Below are 26,150 nucleotides of genomic sequence, written 5' to 3'. Positions count from 1 at the left end.
ACAGTCCGTACCCCTGGATAGCGCAGCGGGTCGTGTGACTAATGAATACTAAGCTGGCATGGTCCCCACTGATTTAGGGAACCCTTCAGGTTTAAAGTCTGTTGTCTGTTGCCCGCAATAGGGCTGCAGGTAAGTATTCCCTTTCCTTCTGAGAGAATAAGGACTCGGACAACAAAGCAGGTTTCCAGCTTTTATTTTGGCCAAGAAGCACAAAAGAACAATAGCTGATAAGCACAGGCTCTCAGTAAAAGTCAGAATAGTAAGAACATAGGAACATAAGAAGTTGCCTCCACTGGGTCAGACCAGAGGTCCATCGTGCCCAGCGGTCCGCTCCCGCGGCGGCCCATCAGGCCTATGACCTGTGAAGTGGTCCCTGACTATTCCTGACTACCTCTGCTTCTATCTGTACCCCTCAATCCCCTTATCCTTTAGGAACCTATCTAAACCTTCCTTGAACCCCTGTAGCGTGCTCTGGCCTATCACAACCTCCGGAAGTGTGTTCCATGTGTCCACCACCCTCTGGGTAAAAAAGAACTTCCTAGCGTTTGTTCTAAACCTGTCCCCTTTCAATTTCTCTGAGTGCCCCCTTGTACTTGTGCTTCCCCACAGACTGAAGAATCTGTCCTGTCTACCTTCTCTATGCCCTTCAGGATTTTGAAGGTTTCTATCAGCATCAGGCAAGAGGAGCAGCAGAAGCAAAGAGGAAAGCAAGAGAGTCAGCAGAAGAAAGGGAGAAAAGCAGTTTTAAAGCTGTTTTAAAGCAGAGGAGGGAGACAGAGAAGAGCAGGAGGCTAGGGGCAGGGCGAGAGTTAGCTCCGCCCACCCCCACCGCGTCGGAGAGTCGGCAACCGAACTCCCCCATAAAAGGGGGCGGAGCCAAGGGCGAACGCGGTGCAATAGCATCAGGCAAGAGGAGCAGCAGAAGCAAAGAAGAAAGCAAGAGAGTCAGCAGGAGAAAGGGAGAAAAGCAGTTTTAAAGCTATTTTAAAGCAGAGGAGGGAGACAGAGAAGAGCAGGAGGCTAGGGGCAGGGCGAGAGTTAGCTCCGCCCACCCCCACCGCATCGGAGAGTCAGCAACCGAACTCCCCCATAAAAGGGAGCGGAGCCAAGGGCGAACGCGGTGCAATAGCATCAGGCAAGAGGAGCAGCAGAAGCAAAGAGGAAAGCAAGAGAGTCAGCAGGAGAAAGGTAGAAAAGCAGTTTTAAAGCTGTTTTAAAGCAGAGGAGGGAGACAGAGAAGAGCAGGAGGCTAGGGGCAGGGCGAGAGTTAGCTCCGCCCACCCCCACCACGTCGGAGAGTCAGCAACTGAACTCCCCCATAAAAGGGGCGGAGCCAACGGCGCGCAGCGAAGGCGAGCGGCAAAGGTGCTCGCCTTAGCGAGAGCGCCTTTGCGAAGGGCCTCAAGAAGGGCCAAGTCACTACACCCAAGAGCACAGGGAAGGACTGAAAGGTAAAGAAGCGGCAAGCACAGAAGGTAAGAATAAGCAGGAGCAGAAGGGACGAACACATTCAAGCAGCAGTAAGGTAAGGAAGAGAAAAGACAGCACACACAAGAAGGCATCAAGGCAAGAAGCAGATATAGAAGGAACAACCACACACAAGCAAAAGTTAGGCAAGGTTGTGCAAAGGAAGCAGGCACAGAAGGAACACGTAAACTTAACTGTTTTCTTAAAGTAGTAACCCCAATGGAAGCAGAAGGTAACCAGAAGATGAGCTTTCCAGTGTTCTGCACGGACTGTCATATGTATGACTACCTCCCCTCGGGGAGACAGTCATACGTAAGCAGTCGGTGTCAGGAGCTGAAAAGCTTGAGGAAAGAAGTCAAGCGACTTGAGGACAAGATACAGAAGCTAGAAGGAATGTACACCACAGAGGACCCTACCAGGGCATTTGAAGACTTCAAGAGCGAGAGACACATCGAGAAGGAAGTCAGGGAACTCGAGGAATTCATTGAGGAAGCATACAGGAGGAGGGTGGAAGAGAACGAACTCCAGAGGAGAGATGAAGTTACACCAACACCAACTTGGAAGGGGGAACAAGAAGCAGGTGACCTCATAGAAGACACCCACAGAAGAATACCGCACGAGGGGGAAGAATTGGCTAGTCGATGCCCAGAAGAAGAGAGAGTGAAGCACGCGGAGGACATTGACCTGAGACCAAAACGAAAATTGAAGAAGGGAAAGTCAACGATCCTGGTGGGAGACTCGATACTGAGGCATGTGGACAGCCACATAGCAGGAGGGAGAGAGGATCGACTGGTGACCTGCCTCCCAGGAGCGAGAACCAAGGACATCGTGGACAAAATTGGGATGATCCTGGATGGAGCGGAGACGGAAGAGACCACAGTAATGATCCACATCGGGACAAATGATGTCAGCAGGAGAGACTACAGAAGAGGCACGCTGATAGAACAGTTCAAGATTCTGGGAAGGAAGCTGAAGATGAGGGCCCAGAAGATAGTATTCTCAGAGATCCTACCGGTAACAAGGGCAGATGTGAAAAGGCAGGAAGAACTACAATCAATAAATGCGTGGATGAGGAGATGGTGTGAGGAAGAAGGATTCCTCTTCGTGAGAAACTGGACAACGTTCTGGGGCAAAAGCAAGCTCTACAGGAGAGATGGACTGCACCTGAGCACGGCGGGAACAAGACTTCTAGCAAACAACGTCAAGAGAGGAATAGAACAGGCTTTAAACTAAGAGAAAGGGGAAAGCCGACAGTCGACCTAGCGTCGATGATTCGGAAGAAGGTATCCCGTGAAGATACTGAGGGGAAAAAAGGCAGGAAAGAAACAAGAGACAAATTACAGGAGTCAACTAACCCAGAAGAGGAGGTTAGAAAGATTGTAGCAAAAGAGAAGACACCAAAGACCGAAGCACAGGGAAAAGAAATGAAAACGACAAAATGCCAGGATCTAAACTGCATATATACTAATGCAAGGAGTTTAAGAAACAAAATGGGGAAATTAGAAGCCATGGCCAATGCAGATGACATAGACATCATTGGAATCTCTGAAACATGGTGGAATGAGGAAAACAAATGGGATACAGCACTGCCGGGGTACAAGCTCTATCGCCGGGACAGGTCAGGTCAGAAAGGAGGAGGAATAGCCCTATACGTAAAAGAAAGCATACAATCGACAAGAATGGACACAGCGGAGACGATCAACAAACTGGAATCGCTATGGGTTAAAATACCGGGTAGGAAAGGGCATGAAATAAAGATGGGCCTATACTATCGTCCACCTGGGCAAACCAGAGATAGCGATAAAGAAATGGATGCCGAGATGAAGCGAGAATGCAAAAGCGGTTACACAGTTGTTATGGGAGACTTCAACTACCCTGGGATAGACTGGAGTCTTGGAAGCTCAAGATGCGCTAGGGAGACAGAATTCCTGGAGGCTATACAAGATTGCTTCATGGAGCATCTTGTTAGAGAACCGACGAGAGGAAATGCCACTCTGGATTTAATCCTAAATGGACTAAGGGGACCTGCAAAGGAAGTGGAAGTAGTGGGACCGTTGGGAAACAGCGATCATAATATGATCAAGTTCAAGGTTGAAGTAGGCATACCGAACGGAAAGAGAACTATAGCGACATCTTTCAACTTCAGGAAAGGAAACTATGAAGCAATGAGGGAAATGGTAAGGAAGAAACTTAGGAACACTTCCAAAAAATGGCAAACGGTAGAACATGCCTGGTCTTTTTTCAAAGACACGGTGAGCGAGGCACAAAATCTGCACATCCCCAGATTCAGAAAGGGGTGCAAAAAGGGTCGAACAAAAGACCCAGTATGGATGACTAAAATAGTGAAGGAAGCGATAGGCAATAAGAAAAATTCATTCAGGAAATGGAAAAAGGACAAAACTGAAGGGAACCAGAAGGAGCACAGGAAGTATCAAAAAGAATGTCACCGTGTGGTTCGAAAAGCCAAAAGAGAGTATGAAGAAAGGCTAGCCAGGGAGGCACGAAATTTCAAACCGTTCTTCAGATATGTTAAAGGGAAACAGACAGCTAGGGAGGAGGTGGGACCGCTGGACGAAGGAGACAGGAAGGGAGCGGTGAAGGAGGAGAAAGAAGTCGCAGAAAGACTCAACATGTTCTTCTCGTCTGTATTTACAAACGAAGACACAACCAACATACCGGAACCTGAACAAATCTTCAATGGAAATCAAGCAGAAAAATTAACATCCATGGAAGTGAGCCTTGATGATGTACACAGGCAGATAGAAAAACTTAAAACTGACAAATCCCCGGGTCCGGACGGAATCCATCCAAGGGTTCTGAAGGAATTAAAGGAGGAGATAGCGGAACTACTGCAGCAAATTTGCAACCTATCCTTGAAAACAGGCATGATCCCGGAGGATTGGAAGATAGCCAATGTCACGCCCATCTTTAAAAAGGGATCAAGAGGTGACCCGGGAAACTACAGACCAGTGAGTTTGACCTCGGTTCCGGGGAAACTGGCAGAAGCACTGATTAAAGAACACATCGATGAACATTTGGAAAGAAACGAACTTTTGATAACAACCCAACATGGTTTCTGCAGGGGGAGATCGTGCCTAACGAACTTATTGCACTTCTTCGAAGGAATTAACAAACGGATGGACAGAGAAGACCCCATAGACATCATATACCTTGATTTCCAAAAAGCCTTTGACAAGGTGCCTCACGAACGTCTACTCTGGAAACTGAAGAACCATGGAGTGGACGGAGACGTACATAGATGGATCAGAAACTGGTTGGCGGGTAGGAAACAGAGGGTAGGGGTGAAGGGCCACTACTCGGACTGGATGAGGGTCACGAGTGGTGTTCCGCAGGGCTCAGTGCTCGGGCCGCTGCTATTTAATATATTCATAAATGATCTAGAAATAGGCACGAAGTGTGAGATAATAAAATTTGCGGACGATACAAAACTATTTAGTGGAGCTGGGACTAAAGAGGAGTGCGAAGAATTGCAAAGGGACTTGAACAAATTGGGGGAATGGGCGGCGAGATGGCAGATGAAGTTCAACGTTGAGAAATGTAAAGTATTGCATGTTGGAAACAGAAACCCGAGGTACAACTATACGATGGGAAGGATATTATTAAATGAGAGTAACCAAGAAAGGGACTTGGGGGTAATGGTGGACATGACAATGAAGCCGACGGCACAGTGCGCAGCAGCCGCTAAGAAAGCAAATAGAATGCTAGGCATAATCAAGAAGGGTATTACAACAAGGACAAAAGAAGTTATCCTGCCATTGTATCGGGCGATGGTGCGCCCGCATCTGGAATACTGCGTCCAATATTGGTCTCCTTACCTTAGGAAGGATATGGCATTACTCGAGAGGGTTCAGAGGAGAGCGACACGCTTGATAAAAGGGATGGAAAACCTCTCATACGCTGGGAGATTGGAGAAACTGGGTCTCTTTCCCCTGGAGAAGAGGAGACTTAGAGGGGATATGATAGAGACTTATAAGATCATGAAGGGCATAGAGAGAGTAGAGAAGGACAGATTCTTCAAACTTTCAAAAAATAAAAGAACAAGAGGACACTTGGAAAAGTTGAAAGGGGACAGATTTAAAACGAATGCTAGGAAGTTCTTCTTTACCCAACGAGTGGTGGACACCTGGAATGCGCTTCCAGAGGGCGTAATAGGGCAGAGTACAGTACAGGGGTTTAAGAAAGGATTGGACAATTTCCTGCTGGAAAAGGGGATAGAGGGGTATAAATAGAGGATTACTGCACAGGTCCTGGACCTGTTGGGCCGCCGCGTGAGCGGACTGCTGGGCATGATGGACCTCAGGTCTGACCCAGCAGAGGCATTGCTTATGTTCTTATGTTCTCCTCTAAGTCTCCGCTTTTCCAGGGAGAATAGCCCCAGCATTTCCAACCTGTCAGCGTATGAAAAGTTTTCCATACCTTTTATTAGTTTAGTTGCTCTTCTCTGAACTCCCTCAAGTACTGCCATGTCCTTCTTGAGGTACGGCGACCAGTACTGGACAAAGTACTGCAGATGTGGGTGCACCATTGCATGATACAGCAGCATGATGACTTCCTTCGTCCTGGTCGTGATACCCTTTTTAATGATACCCAACTTTCTGTTCGCTTTCTTTGATGCTGTCGCACACTGTGCTGATGCTTTCAATGTTGTGTCCACCATCACCCCTAGGTCTCTTTCAAGGTTGCTTACCCCTAGCAATGATCCCCCCATTTTGTAGCTGAACATCGGGTTCTTTTTCCCTACATGCATGACCTTGCATTTCTCTATGTTAAAGCTCATTTGTCACTTTTTTGCCCACTCTTCCAGCCTTGTTAGGTCCCTTTGCAGGTCTTCGCAGTCTTCCGCGGTTCTAACCCTGCTGCAGAGTTTGGTGTCATCCGCAAATTTAATAACCTCACATTTTGTTCTCGCCTCCAGGTCGTTAATAAATATATTGAACAGGAGCGGTCCCAGCACCGACCCCTGTGGAACTCCGCTCGTGACCCATTGCCAGTCTGAGTAATGGCCCTTTACTCCAACCCTCTGTTTCCTGCCTGCCAGCCAGTGTTTGATCCATCGGTGGACATCCCCTTGCACTCCATGGTTCCACAGTTTCTTAAGCAGCCGTTCGTGAGGTACCTTGTCGAAGGCTTTTTGGAAGTAGTAGAAAGTTCAATTGCTGATTCCTGGACTTTAAGTTTAAGTTATAGGCCTCTTCACCAGGACAGCTTTGTGTACAGATTAATTAAGCAACTTTGTAGGTCCCACAGAAAAAGTTTCAAAATGGAGATCTTCCCACAAGCAGCATAAGAAATTGTTACAAACAGTTTTGCATTCAACATGCCCTGAATTCTCCTACAGACCTCAGAGAAGGATTACTATCCCCAGAGCTTAGAGCACTTCAGTAAGAACTGTGCCGTTCTAAACAAGCAGCCTTTCTTCAGCTGTTGCCAAGCCAACCACTTCTCAGCTGGTTCAGCTTAGAACGTAACTCAGTGCAATCACAGGAAAAATATACTTTAGGGCTTTTCTCTTATGCAGTTTAAACAACCTCCAAGTTCCTTTACTGGTTTTAACTGAAACACTCTCCTAGCAAGCAATTTTCCACAGCAGCACTGAACCGTGAGGTATTGCGTTATTTAAATAAATTTTTTTTTATTATTATTACTAGGGACTTGGATTGGCCACCATGAGAACGGGCTATTGGGCTTGATGGTCTGACCCAGTAAGGCTTTTCTTATGTTCTTATTCAGCTAGCAGGCACAAGGCTGGAGCACAGGAAGATCGCTTCTGCCCCAGTTCACTGCTAGACCACTAGGGATTTGAAAGGTACGCCGAGGAGGTGGGACAAAGGTGAAAGTTTTTAGAGTCGGCTGGAACAGGAGGTAGGAGAGATCCCTCCTGTGCTGGTCCACTGCTGGCCCACCAGGTCTTATGGCAGGCTGGGAAGAGGCATGCAAGGTATTGGAAGACAGGGGGAACAAGGTGCAGAGCCTGGCTGGGTGCCGAGCCTGGGAGGGGAGGGAGTAAGAGAAAGGGAGCTGAGTGCAGAGCCTGGCAGGGCAACACACACATATACACAGTTTATATTCGTGGCAACCTTTTTTTCCTCCTTTATGGAGGGAAAAGGTCAGGCAATTTATATTCACATATAAATAGTGCGTTGGAGAAATGGAAGGAGAGGGGAGATAGGAAAGAGATGTTTAAATACTTACCTGGCTTAAATTCACATGAGAGAAGTCTCTTTCAATTGAAAGGAAACTCTGGAATGAGGGGGCATTGGATGAAAGTGAAAGTGGATAGATTCAGAAGTAACCGCAGAAATATTTTTTAATGGAAAGGGTAATGAATACATGGAATGGCCTCACAGTGGAAGTGGTGGAGACAAGAAATGTATTCAAATTCAAGAAAGCTTGGGACAGGCACATTGGATCTCTAAGGGAGAGGAGGGGATAGTAAATGGCATAGTTAGGCAGAGTAGGTAGGCCATATGGTCTTTATGTGCCTTAATTTTTCTATATTTCTATTGACTGCAGACTCATTAATGGGTTCACTAGATAAATCAATGTAATCTATAAATAAACGGAAGTGGCATAGCACAACGTGCCAAGCCAAGGCACAAGCAAACATGACGTCAGTGAGAGAGTCATGGTTACATATGGTATTTAAAAAAAAAAAAAAATTAACCATTATATTTATCAATTTTTGACACGTATACCTACAAGAAACTTGCAATCTTCCCAGATGGCTTTCCTTGTTCGCCCTATCTTGCATATCTCATTTCCACACTTTGGAACTTTTTAAAAAGAGGTCTCTAATTTTAAAACTTAAAAATAGGCTATTCTAAACACAACTTAAAGTATATTTCTTTCACTGAGGATGAGTCCTATGGAATATTTAGGTTATCTTTAGGTTTCTTTGACAAACAGACCAAATTACGCAGTATAAATTGCCTCCTGACCCTGTTTACTGTAAAATGATGTATTATTTATAACAGACATGGGCAACAATGGTCCTTAATGGCCATAACCCAGTTGGGTTTTAGAGGTCTGCAATGAATATACATGATATCTATTTGTATATAATGGAAATCAGAACAAACTGAACTGCAACAGATTCCAACACAAACTACACACTAAGAGAATATTTTATCTCAGTGACACATGGAAACCATAGAACCAAATACAGAACAAGTGACCATAGACTAGAATTAAAAACATTACATTACATTAGTGATTTTTATTCCACCATTATCTTGCGGTTCAATGTAGACAGAACTGATCTGAAAAACTCCAAGAGGTCATGACTTTTCCTGCAGTACATCACTAGCGAAATAAACAGAAATACATTTCATTCTTTACTGCCTAAACTAAACCTTAAGTTTGTATACCGCATCATCTCCATAAAGATAGAGCTTGGCACGGTTTACAGGTAAATTCAATAAATGAGGGTAGGACATAATAAGAAATTAGAGGTTATGAAGAGGATAGCTAGCTTTAAATTTTAAATAGATAGCTTTACGTTTTGATGAAAAGCCAGGTTTTCAGATGCTTTCAGAATAATTGGAATGAGCCTAGGTTCAGCAGCGGGGCAGGGAGGTTATTCCGAATCTCAGTGACTTTGAAGAAAAGGGATTTCCCTAATTTACCTGCATACATGACGCCTTTTAACGAGGGGAAAGATAGTTTGAGTTTGTGGGCGGATCTGGTAGTGTCAGGTCTCAAAGAACTCCAGGATAATGGGATTAGGGGAGGAAGAATGCCATGTAGGATCTTAAATATTAGGCAGGTACATTTAAAGTGAATCCTAGAAATCTCCGGAAGCCAGTGAAGTTTTGACAGAAGCAGGGAAACATGGTCAAATTTGCTTTTTGCGAAGATCAACCTGGCCACAGTGTTCTGGACCCGCTGAAGTCTTTGAAGATTTTTATTGGTTAGACTTAGATAGAGGGAATTACAATAGTCCAGTCTGGAAAGAATGATTGATTTTACAAGGACGGCAAAATGTTGTTGGCGGAAGCAGGATCTCACTTTCCTCAACATGTGAAGACTAAAAAAACATTTTTTTACCAGAGAGTTGAGATGATCATTAAAGGAAAGTGTAGAGTCAATGATGCCCAAAACTTTGCTTGAGAATTTGATCTGCAGTGTGGGACCAGAAGGTAGTGGAATGAGCGTGGGTAACTGATCTAATTTTGGGCCAAGCCAGAGTAGTTTTGTTTTGGACTCATTCAGCTTCATTTGTACAGAGAAGGCCCAGGATTGGAGTTTTCTTATGCAAGCTGTTATATTTTTGGTGAGGTTAGTGAGGTTCGAATCTATCTCGAGAAGGACAAGGATGTCATCTGCTTATGTAAATAGAGTTTCAAAGGGAGATAGATGGAAGAATTTCAAAGAAGACATATAAATGTTGAAAAGAATAGGGGACAGAGGTGATCCCTGGGGAACACCACATAGCGGACTCCAAGGAAAAGACATGATTCCATTCATGTTAACAGTGTAAGAGCGGGATCGTAAAAATTTTGAGAACCAGTCTAAGACTGTGGAATCAATGCCTATCTCAGAAAGTTGGTAAATTAGGATATCGTGGTAGACAACATCAAAGGCCGCAGATAGATCGAATTGTAGTAGGATAGCAAACTTATTACGAGATTGATGTTGTTGGATCTTTGAGATTAAAGAGGCCAGCAGGGATTCAGTGCTGAAATTGGGTCTAAAGCCATATTGGCAAGGTAATAGAATGGAGAATCTCTCTAAGTAAGATGAGAGCTGAGTGGATATAATAGCCTCGAGCATTTTGGTCAGGAGAGGAATATTTGCTATAGGACGATAGCTGGAAGGGGAGGATGGGTCTAGATCAGCTTTTTTCAGAAGTGGGGTCAGGGCAATGTGTCCCATTTGTACAGAAAATAGGCCAGTTACTGCTTACACTGCAAAGATACCAAAACTAGCAGAAAATCAGAGTTCTCTCAATATCTCTGTATTATCCTGAAGCAAGTAAGAGAACTCATAGCAGCTGTTGCAGCAAAATATATCAGGGACAGGAAATGGAACCTGATCAGGGATGTTAGGGACCAGCACCATAGCCCAGGCTACTGTTGGAAACAGGATATTGGGCTCGATGGACCTTTGGTCTGCCCTAGTATGGTGATGCTTATAAGTTTTCCCTGCTGTCCTTTTCTGCAACTTTGTAATTTCATTTTACTGTTATTTTTTCCATTTATTTATTTTAATCACTGTATTTTTTTGGCTGTTCAAATATCTGAAGCTATATTTCTGACTGGAATAGATGGGATTGTTTTATATTACATTATATACTCCGTTGAATTTAGCTCACATCGAGACACATTTTTAATGGGAGCTTTTTTTATAATTTGTTTTTTGAAATCAATATTAAACATTTGTTGTAATGGAGAATAATTGAAATGAATATATTGGAAGCCCTATTGAACCTCACTAAGATTTAAAAAAAATATTTATTAGAATCAGTTTTATTTTTACTTATTTCAGACAGACCTAGAGATGGTCACTGAAGATCTAGCTCAGAAAGTAAACAGACCTTACCTTCGTACACCTCGTCATAAGATCATTCGAGCAGCTTGCCTTGTGCTGCAAAAAAGACAAGAGTTCTTGGCTTCTGTAGCCCGTGGAGTTGCTCCTGCAGACTCACCTGAAGCTCCAAGACGCAGGTAACAAAAATCAGAGACAACTATTCTTAACTGTGATTTTATTTTCTTGAGAGATGATAAAAAATAAAAGCACAGATGCACGTATTGTAAAAGAGCAATCCTCAAAGTCCCTCCTTGAGAGCCGCAATCCAGTCGGGTTTTCAGGATTTCCCCAATGAATATGCATGAGATCTATGTGCATGCACTGCTTTCAATGCATATTCATTGGGGAAATCCTGAAAACCCGACTGGATTGTGGCCCTCAAGGAGGGGCTTTGAGATCCCTGCTTTAGATAGTATGAATAATGTATTTACAGGAGCATAACAAGCAGTTCTCCAGCTGCTGGCACAAATTTCTGCAGGAAAACATATTTGGTCCAGAAGGAATACATATTATGTACAGCGCTGCATGCATCTGGTAGCGCTTTAGAAATAATAATAGTAGTATTCATACTGTATAGTCATGTACCAGATATGATGTAATACATGAGCAATCAATCAAACTCTTTATTTAAATTTGTGTTGTGCTAATAAAAATTGGAACAGTTTACAGTGTTACAAAATAACTATAATGGTGTCAAGATAAAAGTTTAAACAGAACCAAAAGAATCTAATGTTCTTTTTCACACCTAAAATTTCCATTTCTCAAATTCTTCATGTTTTTTTACTACCCATAAAAAATAGAGGGCATTGGATGATTGACATAATCAGTTCTTGTCTGGTTATTATTGCTGTTTCATCCATAAAATTGTTGATTCTAGAGGGGATAGGGAGGGGAAGGATATTGTCATATAGATATAGATATAAAAAGACATAGTTGTATTGAACTGTTACGGTTTTTCTTTTGCAATGTCTTCAATACAAAAAAAATGTTTGAAATAAAAAGAGGGAACAATCTCCACAATTCAAATAGCAGCAGCACAAATAGCAGTTGGAGAGATGACCATAGACTGCTGTTCAACCAAAAGATTTCTTCAAGCACTTTTATTAGCAGCAGTACACTTTAAGAGCACAAACATTAAAAGAATTCGATACGGGCTGTGTTTTAGCTGTCTCCTGCATCAGGAGTTCCAAATAAAAATCTCCTTGAAAACAAAAATTAATGTTAAAAATTACACAGGTATTTTGATTAAAAACTACACAAATATTTTGCACAAATATTAGTTTAAAAAATAGGACATAAATGCATATATAAGTGACACATCTAACTGAGATGTCAATATAAATAATAATGAAAAATTAAACAATGAAAAAGGATGTGACTTGGACAAATATATGAGAAAACCAATGGTGAAATATGGAAAACACACCCAAATACGCATATGTATCTTTCAGAGGCACAGAATGATATAGTGCACTTATCTGAATGAAAAGCTATATGGGAAACCGTAACACCAAGATAAACATATGGACCATTCTTGTGAACATAAGTGCACACAGATAACATGCAATTTAAAGACGTGAGTATTAATTGACTATAAATTGGCAGGTAGACATGCATAAAATGGCTATTATCAAGTCTGAAAGCCAAAGAGATAACTATCAGAAAAAAATCCTGAATGAGTGGTGTAACAGATAGAGAAAAAAGATGAGACATTTCAATTAACATGGACACCAATTTGGGATGTGCTTTCTTATTGACCCTGTAATTGTCAAATTTGTGAAAGAGCACTATTGGGAAGGGAGTTGGGGGGAGTATAACCTGTTTTCTTTCTGTTCTTGTTACTGTAGAAAAGGGTCACCATGAAGAACTAACGCAGGTGTCCCGGATACAATTGCTATATAGAGTAGAACTATTTGACTAAAAGGGTATGATGTGTGGTTTTAAGGGGAAGAAACGTGGAACCTTGTGTAGTTTTTACCTGTAGTTTATGATTTTAGCATTGATGATTAAATTGAACAGTGTACACTTGTCAATAGCTTCTTGGTTCAATAAAATAAAAGTTAAAATAAATAAAAAAGATGAGCTCTTATAGTGACAGTGTAATATAGAAATTTCCTGTAAATATATAGTGTGATATGCACAAAAGTAGGTAAGCACTCCTTCTAGTGCAGTGTCTAGTGGTCCTGAAAGCTAAGGTTATGCATCTGAACCCACAAGTTGCTTGCAGAATGCTGTCAATCGTATTTTGAATCCGCCTCCTTCCCAAGGACCTGCTCCTGCCAATTCAAGTCTTTTTTCTACAAGCAAGTTGCTCAGAAGTGTTTCTGTTCTGCTCTATGGTTTTATTATTTTGGGGTATTTTTTCTAAGTGTTTGGTTAGAGGCTTGATGTCTGGAGGTTCCCACTTGTTTGGACCTTTACCTGAGAGAAGATGCAGACTCTTGCTGTGGAGGTCTGCTGCTAGCAGGATCAGCCCTCGTCGACATCTTGCTAACTAGTCTGCTTTTGTATTTTTTGAGCACAGGGGCCATCCCCTATGTAATTGCTCGCATCCCTGATTTATTAGGAGTTTGAGTACAGGCTTTCTTCCCAGCTTGGCTGGGATCAATAGTGGACTGGCTTCGTGGTCTTCTTCCCTGTTAGCAGCATGAGGTTTTCTGGGGGTTGAGACTCAGTCTGACTTCGGTCAGACTGGTAGCCTGAAGACCAAGTTCATCCAGCAAACCTGTGGGGCAGAGTTCTTCTCCATTTATTCCAGCTGCATTTTTAAACTATAGCAGGCAGTCACATGACACAGTGAGTAAGGCTATTATAACCTATGGAGAAAATTGGGGGTTCTCCAAAAGTGAAATTTAAAGGTTTCTGCAGCCAGAGCCAAGGTCCTCTACCTCTGAAACTCAGTTCCTTGCAATTTTTGTACTTCAAGGAATTCCCCAAGGATCGTTTTTGACACGATTTTACTGGTGGTGGCCTTCTTAGATTTTAAGTGCTGTTGTTCTAAAGCCTCCATCTGCCTCATCTCCCTTGATTTTGCTTAAAATTGGCAGGGATGGACCCTTCAGGCTTTCATACTCCTATATCTTGCCAGGTTTGAGTTGGATAGCTGGCCGAGGAACATCCATGTTCCACGTGCAATGGAGTGCACTGGGGATGGGCAGGTGCCTTGTGCTCAGCCTCCTCCGAGTCCTTCAAGGCTGGGAATCTTCAGGAGGCATATTCCCAAGGAAATAAGCCCTTTCCAGAGCACTCTGAAGGTGCATTGCCCGAGCACAGATGCGCAGTGGCCATGGAGACCAGGAGGACTAGCATGGAATGCCAGCCAGGTCCTCGAGACTCCAAGTACAAGGCTTCACCCCGGATTTTATGAGCCTTATGTGGAATGCCTATTTGAATTGCTGAGAGTCCTCGGCGTCTGTGTTTAATGTGATGAAGATAATGACACAGGAGAACTCTCCTTAGTTTGTGCCCTGACCAGACAAGGACACAGAGCTGAACCAGGAGGGTTCAGTCTGACATATACTGGGAGGATGGAAGGTCCAATTCCATCAATATTCACACCAGAAGTGGAGCAACATCTCTACTCAAAATCATAAATTTATATCCTAACTCTTTCAGAAACTATTTTTATACTGCCTACCAGTCTTTAGTGGTTTTTAAATCATTACAATTTCTTACTTATCTCATTTCAAATTCTCAACTGGTCCAAGGGTAGGAAGAGTTGTTTTAGGAGTCACATAAGGAATTACTTCAAGGAACTTTCATCGGCATAAAAACCTACCTTCAGGCACCATGATTTTAAGCTTCTCATCAATCCAATTTAGTTAATACTTGCTGTGATCCCATATCCAACATATTTCTTTGTATTCTTTTTTCATCTTTTAAAACAATAATACTCAGTCCAATGCTGGCAGCGTTTCGTGGCAAATCATGCCGCTGCATCAGGGAAATTGCTATATTTAATAAAGCCTCTCAAACAATCATCCTTAATGAGCAGCAAGAAAGAAATGTATTACTTACAAAGCAGCAGCTGAAATGTTCTGTTTAAATAAACCTCTTTTAAACAGCTCCTTCCATTCGAATGTTCACATTACTCCCTGCACAGCCCGACATTCTTCGTGGACCTTTCACATCGATTACATTTTTCCAAACTTTATTGTACCTATTTTGACAAAAACACTCAACTCTGTCACCTTTATGGTGTATGGACTTGGGGCGCATAGCTTAAAACATTAGACAACCTTACCTAAAAACATTCATTCCTACTGAAGTGAACAGCTTAACCTGTGTTCCATGCCACTATTTTTCCAGGATGCAGGTTCTCTGGCAGAGTCTGGTCTCTGCATGAGAACAGCGGTCAAGAAGTGGTAGTGGCTCTGGGCCAGTGGTAAGACCCCACGGTGCACCAGCTGTTCAAAGCCTCTTCATTTTCAGCCATTATTTCTGCTTTGCTATGAAAATTGAAACTGGAAGTTCCTCAAGCTCCCTCATCACAGTGCTCAATTATGAACAGCTCAGTGCTCTGACTGCATTCGTTCCCTCACATCCGGATATCACAAAGCTGATCACAGACCACTGGGAGCCACAAGAAGGGTCCCTGTGAGAAGCTAAGACTATGGCCAAGCTGTGCCCAATGGCTCTGGATTTTCAGGCTGTTTGTTCAGCCGAAGATGGATTTGCTGGTGGCACAGTGAAGGAGACTAAAGGATCCAAGCTAGGGATTAAGACACGAGCTTGCCACACCTATCTATCTTGAGTCCCAGCCTCAGAGGATGATGAAGACCCTCAAATGTTGCTATCTGGGGTAAATTATATAGAGGACGACAAAGTCCCTCCAAATGCGCCTATCTGGGATAAATTATATAGCGGACACTCTGTATAATATCATTAGAGTTGTGAGCAAGGTGTCAGCCTATGCTATCTCCACCCAGCAGATGCTCTGGATCAGACAGTGGGCAGGATTCAGCCTTTAAAGCCACTCTGAGCAGGCTTTTCTTTCAAGGGCAAATTCTGTTTGGCAAGGGTCTGGATTAGAGAATGACACGGTGGCTGTTACCCACGGCTAGCCGCTGGTACCCCGCCAAAACGGTGGGGGGAGGGAGGGAAGTGCTCACTGCGGGTACGGGGACAAGGCCATCCACCGCCCCATGGAGCGGTGAATAGCCTTGTCCCCGCAGTTAAGGGAGAGAACGCGCGTGGTCGCCTCTCTTCTTCCTACCTACCTGAATCTATCTTCCTCCTCTCCCCCTTACCTTTGCAGCGCGTTTTAAGATTGAGTAACTTGTTCAAAACTGTCGGAGCCTTCGGTTGCATCAGAGGAAAAGCTTCCGCCCACAGACGCACGCTATTACTCTTAAGGCTCCGACGGCTTTGAACAAGTTACTCAATCTTAAAACGCACCGTGAAGGTAGGGGGGAGGGAGGGCAATAGATTTGGGTAGGTAGGAAGGAGGGAGGGGGCTGCGTGAGGGGTGCCGAAGGGCGGTGAGGTGACAAGAAAGAAGGGTGGTGGAGGAAAGGAACAGACGCTGAAGGGGGTGGAGAGGAACAGACTCTGAAAGGAAATGGGGAACAGATAGTGGGGAGCAGACGCTGAAGGGAAAGGGGGGAGCAGACGCTGAAGAGAAAGGGGGGCGAAGATGCTGAAGGGAAATGGGGAACAGAGAGTGGGGAGAAGACACTAAAGAGAATTGGGGAACAGAGAGTGGGGAAAAGACGCTGGAGGGAAATGGGGAACAGAGAGTGGAGAGAAGACGCTGGAGGGAAATGGGGAACAGAGAGTAGGGAGAAGACGTTGGAAGGGAAGAAGGCAGAAATGCCAGACTATGGGGGGAGCGGAGGGAAGAAGATGGGTGCCAGACCAATTAGGGGGGGGGTGAAGGGAGAGGCAAGTAGCAGAGCAAATGGAAGACACAGAGAGAAGACAGACAGTGGATGAAAGGAATTGAATGAGAAAATGAGGAAAGCAGGAACCAGACAACAAAGGTAGAAAAAAGCATTTCTATTTATTTTTAATTTTTTTAATTTTTAATGCTTTAGGATAAAGTAGTATATTAGTATATTAGGGTAAAGTAGTATTTTTTTTTTTTTGCTTTAGGATAAAGTAGTTGTGTTTATAAAAATTTATAAACAAAGCCTTGCCAACTGAACATCTTTCTCTAGTTCCACAGCCAGAACTTTGGTTTATAAGGAAGGAATAAGCTAAATATTGCATTACTGAGGCTTGTATGGATGCTTTGGGGATAGTAGTCGCTGGGACGGGGCGGGGACAGTGGTCGCTGGGACGGGGCGGGGATAGTGGTCGCTGGGACGGGGTGGGGACAGTGGTTGCGGGGACAGGGATGGGGTGGTGACGGGGACAAATATTTTCCCCTTGTCATTCTCTAGTCTGGATGACCCGATGGCCAGCGTTATGGACCATCACCCTAAGACTTGCCGGACAGCAGACCCCAGACAGCTTAGAGTTCAGAAAATGGGAATTTTTGAGGCTCTCAAAGATTCTGTCTTTATGCGGGAGGCCAAGCAACATAGATGTCCTTTCAGGGGTCATGGCAAAGGTTCAGCAGGGGCAGGAGACAGCAAGCCTGTGGTTCTCATCCTCCCCATGCTCCAAGAAAACACAATGACACCAGGACAGGGGCCAAGCCCCCCAGATAGGGGGCAGGCTGTCGGCCTTTTGGTTGTTCTGGGGTCCTAGAAGTTGCTCGATAAGGTTACAAAATCGAGTTTTGTGTCTCCCTTCCTGACCTCTTTGTAGATTCACCAGCCTGCTAAAGAGAGCCTTCAGTGTCCAGACAATGGTACAAAGACGACTAAATCATGTCATAGAGTCAGTGCCAGACAAAGAATTGGGCTTGGGCAGATAGTCCATATAATTCATTGTTCCAAAGAAAAGCTCAGATGACTGGAAGCCAATTCTGGACCTTAAGTCGGTCAATGTTGCACTGAAAGTCCCACATTTCCATATGGAGACCTTTCAGTTGGTCATAGTGGCAATGGAGCCAGGGAAGTATCTTGCCTCCCTTGATATGATGGAGATCTATCTCAACATTTCCATTTTTCCAGCCTACAGGAGATACATGTGGTTTAATGTGCTTGAGTTGTATTTCCAGTTCTCTGTGCTCCCTTCAGCCTTGCAATGGCACCTCACACTTTTACCAAGGTGATGGTGATAGTGGCAGCGCACCTCTGCAAAGCAGGGATCTAGGAGCACCCATATTTGGATGATTGGCTAATCAGAGCCCCGTCCATCATCCTCTCCAGATTGGATTATTGCAATTCTATCTACCTCAGCCTAACCAAGAAAAGCCTCCACAGACTTCAGCGGATTCAGAACGCCGCAGCTAAGCTTGTTTTCGCGAAAAGCAAATTTGATCATGTCTCACCACTCCTGTCTAAGCTCCATTGGCTCCCAGTAATCCCCAGGATCCACTTCAAATGTGCGTGTCTGGCCTACAAGATCCTACATGGCATCCTTCCTGACATTATCCCTCTATCCTGGAACTCCCCAACCCCTACTTCCTCCAGATCCTCCCAAATTTTTAAACTATCCTTCCCTTCCATAAAAGGTATTTCCCATGTAGGCAAACTTGGGTCATCCCTCCCCTTTAGAATCACTGAGATCTGGAATAACCTCACCTCCCCTCTCCGAACCTCAAGCTCCCTCCAACTCTTCCGCAAACACCTAAAAACCTGGCTATTCTCAAAACTGTAACACTTCCCCCCTCTTAGGCCTCTCACCTTCCCCCTTTACACCTAACTCTTTAATCTCTCCACTGTAGTTCCTCTCTCATCTTTCTTCCTGTAAACCGTGCTGAGCTCCGCATTCGTGGAGATGGTGCGGTATATAAACCCAAGGTTTAGTTTAGTTTTAGTTTAGTCCAAGGAGGAAGGCAAGCTGGCAGTTTTGAGAGTAGTTAAACTCCTTCAGGACTTGAGATGGACCGTCAACTTCCAGAAGAGCCAGCTGGAGCTAACCCACTGCCTGGAGTACCTGGGAGTTTTGTTCAACATGGCCTTGGCCTTGGGCCAGGTCTTTCTTCCAAAGCCATGCTAACTGAGGCTCTGGCAAAAGATTTCAGACCTGCTACAGAGTCTGACTCCTTTAGTGTGGCATTATCTGCAGGTACTGGTGTCAATAGTGGCAGCCATAGAGGTGGTTCCTTGGGCAAGAGCTCACATGAGTCCTCGCCAAGACACTCTCCTCAATGGTCTCCTTAGATGGACTCACTCTAGCAACTGCTACCCTGGTTACCGGAAGCAAAGAGCAGTTTGCAGTGGTGGCTGCAGACGACTGCCCTCTTAAGGAGTGTGCCTCTCTGAATTTCCTCCAGAAAATTCTAACAACCGATGCCAGCCTTTGCGGTTGGGGGGTTCATTGCAACAGACACCCAGTTTAGGGTTGTTGGACACTGGCTCAGCAAAAGTGGTCCATAAATCAACTAGAACTCAGAGTCATTTGACTAGCGCTTCATGCGCTGGCGAAGTCTATGAAAGGCAAAGCAGTCAGTCTCCTCGGATAATGTGACAGCGGTGGCCTATTTCAACAGGCAAGGAGACACCAGAAGCATCCCATTATGCCTAGAAGTTCAACTCTTCTTTCGGTGGGCAGAAGCTCATTTGCAGGCCCTCTCGACCGAGTATGTAGTGGGAGTGGAAATTGTGCAGGTCGACTTTCTCAGTTGCAGACTCTTGACCTGGGGGAATGGTCTCTGTTCTCCCAGGAGTTCACCTCCATAGTTCAGTGATGGGGGCATCCATAGATATATCTGATGGCCTCGCTGTAAATACAAAGATGGATCGCTTTTACAGTCGAAGATACGAGCCTGGAAGCACAGAATTGGATGTGTTAGTCCAACCGTGGCCAGAGAAAAGGCTTTTGTATGTGTTTTCCCCATGGCCCATACTGGATAATGACTGTAACAGACTCTACCTCATGACTTGCTGCACATGTTCCTCCCCCAAATGTCCTTGTACTGTACCTCCTGCAACACCTTGGCATTGTATCTAATTCCCCTTTAATTGCATGATACATCTTCTCTTCTCAATAATTCCAAAAGATCTTAGCCTAATGCATCTCTAGTGCGTCCTTAGGCTGTAATGTATTCCTAAGCATCCTTGTACCACACTAATCAGCTCTCCATATTCTATTTTGTAAGTCATCTTGAACCTATATAAGCATATCGCGATCCATGAATCCCAAATTAGACTAGATTTCGCAGGATTGTGAATCATCCAGGCTTGGTAGTCCTAATGGTGCCTGATTGGCCCTGCAGACCATGGTATGTGAACCTAGTTCATCTCCAGAGGGACAAAGGCCTGACTGCCAGTCCATGTGGATCTTCACACTCATGGACTAGTCCCTATCGAGAATCCGGAATGCTTTGGGTTTACGGCATGTCTCTTGAACAGGCAGCCCTGATGAGCAAGGGTTTCTCAGAAGTAGTCGTTTCCACTCTGCTTAGAGCTAAAAAGCCATCGACAATAGCACTTAGTTGTCTCCTGGTTCATTAAAAGGGCTCTTCAGTCGCACCCTCCGGTTCAACTCCCTTTCCCTTCCTGGAATCTTAACATCATATTACAAGGTCTCAGTAGAGCTCCATATGAGTCCTTATGGGAGGCTTCCCTTCTGGATCTTTCAGTCAAGACGACAATTCTGGTGGTAATTAAGTTAGCGAGACGAGTTTCTGAGTTACAAGTTCTGTCCTGCAGAGAACCATTCCTTAAGTTTATGGAAGCAGGTTCTCTCTTTAAGGATGGTTCCATCCATCTTACCGAAAGTAGTCTCTGCTTTCACATCAATCAGGAAGTCCATTTGCCCACTTTTCACCCTAGGGAGTCTAAGAAAAAGAATAAAGCGTTGTATTTGTTGGATGTCAAGCGAGTGCTCCTCTGGTACCTCGAAGTTGCCAATGAGTTTTGCGTATCAGATCACCTTTTTTGTTTCTGACCAGTCATGCAAGAAAGGGAAGCCAGCATCTAAAGCCTCAATTTCCAGACAGATTAAAATGGCCATTTCCTCTGCATATATGGGCTGTGATAAGCAGCCACCAATTGCATTGATAGTTCCTCCACTAGAGGAGTTAACTACCTCATGAGTGGAGACTTGGGCATTTTCGCCCGAAGAAATCTGTAGAGCAGCTACTTGGTCTACCTATCAAACCTTTACTAGGCTTTATAGGGTGGTCATAACAACCAGGAAAGACACAGATTTGGGGTCCTCCGTTTTGAAGGCAGGCTCAGCAGGCCTGCCCTAGACTCCGGGGACTGCTATGGTATGTCCCTAGCATTCAGGACCACTAGATACATTGCACTAGAAATAAATATTAGGTTCTTATCTTAATAATCTTTCTTATAGATGTCTAGTGGTCCTGAAGCCTCACCCTGTACATGGGCTTCACCTGCTGCCTTAAGATCAGTCTAAATTTAGAGAATTCTGTCTTTCAGATGAACTGAGAGAATTTAAAAAAAAAAAAAAAAGTAAAACGCTCAAGAACATATAGTCTGGTTTAAGTCTCTGCTTCATAGGACATGCGAGTAACTACGAGTTTTTCTGTCTATTTTGATCAGTTATTTGAATGTTATAATGTTAATGGATATGTTTATTACAGAGCAGAAAAGAATTGTAGTTGGGGGATTTTTCTCAGTTTCCCTCCTTCCAGTTATATCTGTCATTACAATGCTACTTGATTGCTTTTGCACACCTAGGGAGCAGGAGCAGCTCCCTGGGAAGGAGGCAGAGTTCAACAGATGATTGACAGCATTCTGCAAGCAACTTTCAGGTTCAGCTGCATAACCTTAGCATTCATGACCACTAGACACATCTACAAGAAAGAAGATTATTGAGGTAAGAAACTAATCTTTCTTTATAATAATGCCTCAGTAATATATTTATCAAAATGGATACCTATGACAGAAAATCTCCAGCCTACTTGTCAGGAATATAATAGTATGTAAAATAAAGGGAGAGTGTGGCGCAGTGGTTAAAGCTACAGCCTCAGCACTCTGAGGTTGTGGGTTCAAACCCACACTGCTCCTTTTGACCCTGGCCAAGTCACTTAATCCCCCCATTGCCCCAGGTACGTTAGATAGATTGTGAGCCCGCCGGGACAGAGAGGGAAAACTGCTAGGACCTGAATGAATGCATGTAAACCGTTCTGAGCTCCCCTGGGAGAACAGTATAGAAAATTGAATAAATAAATAAAAAAAAGTGTATGAATAGTGGGCATTGAAAAGGACACATACCTATTGAGGGGCCAGAAAGACACAATCCCACTAAATAGTTAAAACTGTTGAAAACTTGTCGATAAAAGAAAACTGTTATTATATAGTAAGACCTTAAACATATATCAACCTGTAAATGCAGATAAAATAGGTGAAGGGAAGATAATTCAATAATTGTATGGAATGATTAAACAGTCAATTCTAACAACATTCATAGCTGAAATCAAAGCCATAATAGCATCTAATACATCAAATCTAAATTAGGGCATTTTTAAAGATATCTTTATAAATATTAAGATTAAAATTAAGTCATAATTCTTATTGAGTATTTAAAGAAAACAGTGGTGGACATATCATAAGTTATACAGACTTCAGTCTTTGGAACCTCTTATGATGTATACCATTCCAAGTTCCTGTCTTGTATATTGTTGTAATCCTTTATGTCCACCACCCCCTACCAAAAAAATAATTAATCTACTTAGTTTAATTTGATTCCCTATAGTTATTATGATCACTAAATTTATTTAACTATTATTATCAGCACTAACTTTATTGGAATGATACTTTTAAAATTGTAAGATGATAAAATCGTTTATTTGCAAAGACCCTAAATTATTAATTCATTTAAAATTCCTATTATATTAAAATTCGATAAATTTACTTTTTTGTTATGCAATTGTGTTCTGTATTATTGGATTTGCCTGTTTTTCTCTTGTGGCCTCTTGAATAAAAATGATGTTAAAAAAAAAAAGAAGATTTCTAAAATGTATGAAGTGCATGTGCCTGGAGCCTGAAGTGTGAGAGACTCAAATTAATAAATTAGAGTATATAAGAAAGTTTTTTTATAGATATGACTGTGTATAGAAAACTAAAAGTGCATATTCCTAAAGCATGCATTTACCTAGAATATCTTAAAAAGTGTAAATAAATTATGTGCAACACAGCTAGCATTTATGAAAAAGGCAACACTTAGCTTGTTGTGAGGTGTAACCTGCCACCATCAATGTTGATATGATAGAAAACTCCCGATGCCTTTACTTTATATAGGCGTTTCAACCTGAGCCTGGGTCTTCTTTGGGGGAAATTTTGAACAAAAGCTGCCTTTCCAAAGAAGGGGAAGCTAAGCTCAAGCAAGTATTAGCAAAATGGAAAAACTTAAATGGCAAATTAGACTGTTAGTCTTTGTTCTCCACATATTAAAATCGTTTGAGCGCCAAGGTAATCATTTTTACTGCTTCAGAAGGGAGGGAAAAGGAGGAGAAGCAAGCAGAAATATTAGAATAGTAGGTCTAATGTTCCAATGGAGTTGACAGGGCTCCTTTTACTTAGCTACAATAGTGGTTTTAGCACGCGCTGAATTACCACGCGCACTAGATACTAATACCATAATTGAGCTGGTGTTAGTTCTATCTGCATAGCGCAGGTTTAGCGCGTGCAGCAATTCAGCGCGCTCTAAAAATGCTATCGCAGCTTAGTAAAAGAAGCCCTTAGAATAAATTCAGAATATATAGTATCATAATAAACACTACGGCGACGACTCCCCCTCCCGCCCGCACTCCGTCTAAAGGTATTGGTAGTGTGCAGGAGGCAAAAGGAGTGATTTAAGGGTAGGTGGGAGAAGGTGGCTAGAGCTGAAGCGTCTCAGCGCAAGAGAAACAAAGACAGACAGACAGGCAGGCAGAGAGAGAGACAGACAGAAAGAAAGACAGACACACAGAAAGACAGGGGGCCAGGGAGAGAGACAGAAAAAATGCAGCCAAAGAGAAAGAAAGACAAACAGACAGCGACCAAAGACAGACAGCAACCAAAGAGAGAGACAGAAAGAAAGACAGAGAGACAGCGGCCAAAGAGAGCGACAGAAAGAAACCCAGACAGACAGCGGCCAAAGGGAGCGACAGAAAGAAACCCAGACAGACAGCGGCCAAAGAAAGAGACAGTGGCCAAACAGAAAGACAGAAAGAAAGACAGACAGACAGCAGCCAAAGAGAGAGACAGAAAAAAAATAAAAAGAGACAGACAGCGGCCAAAGAGAGAGACAGAAAGAAAGACAGACAGACAGCAGCCAAGGAGAGACAGAAAGAAAGACGGACAGCAGCCAAGGAGAGATACAGACAGACAGAAAGAAAGAAAGACAGGCAGCGGCCAAGGAGAGAGAGAGACAGATAGAAAGAAAGAAAGAAAGACAGCGGCCAAAGAGAGAGAGAGACAAAAAGAAAGAAAGACAGACAGCAGCCAAGGAGAGACAGAAAGAAAGAAAGACAGGCAGCGGCCAAAGAGAGAGAGAGACAGAAAGAAAGAAAGACAGGCAGCGGCCAAAGAGAGAGAGAGACAAAAAGAAAGAAAGACAGACAGCAGCCAAGGAGAGAAAAACAGACAGCGGCCAAGGAGAGAGAGACAGACAGAAAGAAAGACAGACAGACAGCGTTCAAGGAGAGAGACAGACAGATACATCTATTCTAGCACCCATTAATGTAACAGACTTAAACACTAGTAGTAAATAAAACGCTGGAAAACACTTAAAAATGTTCAATAAATCCATGCATTCCAGTAGCCATTTTGGATGTATTCCATTGAAACAAATGATGTCATTAGGTCCAGAAAGTTCTATTTATATCATGAAAATGCTGTTTTGCTACCTAGTATTCATATTTATTTAATTGTAATATATCTGGGTAACTCAAGTATAAAATATATGACAAATAATAACCTTGCATATAAAACTTTTCTATATAAAAAAAGGTAATAAATACACGCAATGAATATATAAAATCATTTTTGAATAAATAATTAAATATCCAAAATGAATAAATACAAGCAGAGGGACCAGCCACCACTATCGGGAGCCCATCAACCCGATCCTGCCGGGTGTCTGAGCTCCGCCCCACCCGCAGTCCGCTGGGGAGAATCAACTGCCTGCTTTCTTTTAAAAACAAGCAAAGGGACCAGCCACCACTATCGGGAGCCCATCAACCCGATCCTGCCGGGTGTCTGAGCTCCGCCCCACCCGCAGTCCGCTGGGGAGAATCAACTGCCTGCTTTCTTTTAAAATCAAACAGAGGGACCAGCCACCACTATCGGGAAACCATCGACCCGATCTTCAACGTCTACATGTCCTCACTAGGCACGCAGCTAACCCAGTTAGGGATAAAACTATTTAGTTATGCAGATGATTTTACGATCATCATCCCATTCGTTAATTCTATCTCTGAAACTATTCCTAAAGCTTCAGAAGCCATAAACGTGATGGAGCACTGGATGACAACCTTTAGGCTCAAACTTAATTCAGAAAAGACAACTTTCTTCGTTGCTTCGCCACATCCGCTTGACACCAAATCACCACTATGTATCAATAATCTTAATTACCCTATCCAACCTACCATAAAGATACTAGGTGAAACTTTGGATCAGTGCCTAACCATGAGAGATCAGGTGGACTCCTTGATCAGAAAGGGATTTTTCACTCTCTGGAAACTCAGATCCATTAAAGCTTATTTCGATACAGCGGCATTCAGAACCCTAGTCCAATCCCTCGTACTGAGTCTACTTGACTACTGTAACATCGCCTATTTAGCAATTTCCCAAGAGAACATGCAGCATTTACAATTGATGCAAAATGCAGCGGTCAAACTGATCTTTGGCTGAGGAAGTTTGACCACGTGACACCCTACTACCGGCAGCTGCATTGGCTGCCAATGGAGGCGCGCGTAAAGTATAAATTTGCCTGCTTCTGCTTCAAAGCATTACACGGACTTGCCCCTAAATATATAACTGACCTTTTCGTCTTCTCAGCCAACAGACACAAGAGAAGCTCACATTCCAACTTCGTTTCCCCCCCAGTGAGAGGTTGTAAACTGAAAAAACACCATGAACATCTTCTCTCGCACCAAGCAGCATCATGGGGTAAAGACCTAGAAC

At 43.5% G+C, this 26,150-nt stretch overlaps 1 protein-coding gene across 8 annotated transcripts in view; it reads left to right on the top strand.

Annotated features, from left to right (window-relative positions):
• ANKIB1 (ankyrin repeat and IBR domain containing 1) overlaps nucleotides 1-26,150 on the top strand; it is a 280,095-nt gene that overhangs the window by 225,692 nt on the left and 28,253 nt on the right. For all 8 annotated transcript variants that reach the window (XM_033931149.1, XM_033931147.1, XM_033931152.1 and 5 more), the window contains exon 16: nucleotides 10,975-11,153. In XM_033931149.1, coding sequence (XP_033787040.1) covers nucleotides 10,975-11,153 — 179 coding nt within the window. The remainder of the gene's footprint in view (nucleotides 1-10,974; nucleotides 11,154-26,150) is intronic.

Source organism: Geotrypetes seraphini, chromosome 2, assembly GCF_902459505.1.
Source record: "Geotrypetes seraphini chromosome 2, aGeoSer1.1, whole genome shotgun sequence".
NCBI classification, from domain to species: domain Eukaryota; kingdom Metazoa; phylum Chordata; class Amphibia; order Gymnophiona; family Dermophiidae; genus Geotrypetes; species Geotrypetes seraphini.
This window is presented reverse-complemented; position numbering and strand designations above follow the sequence as displayed.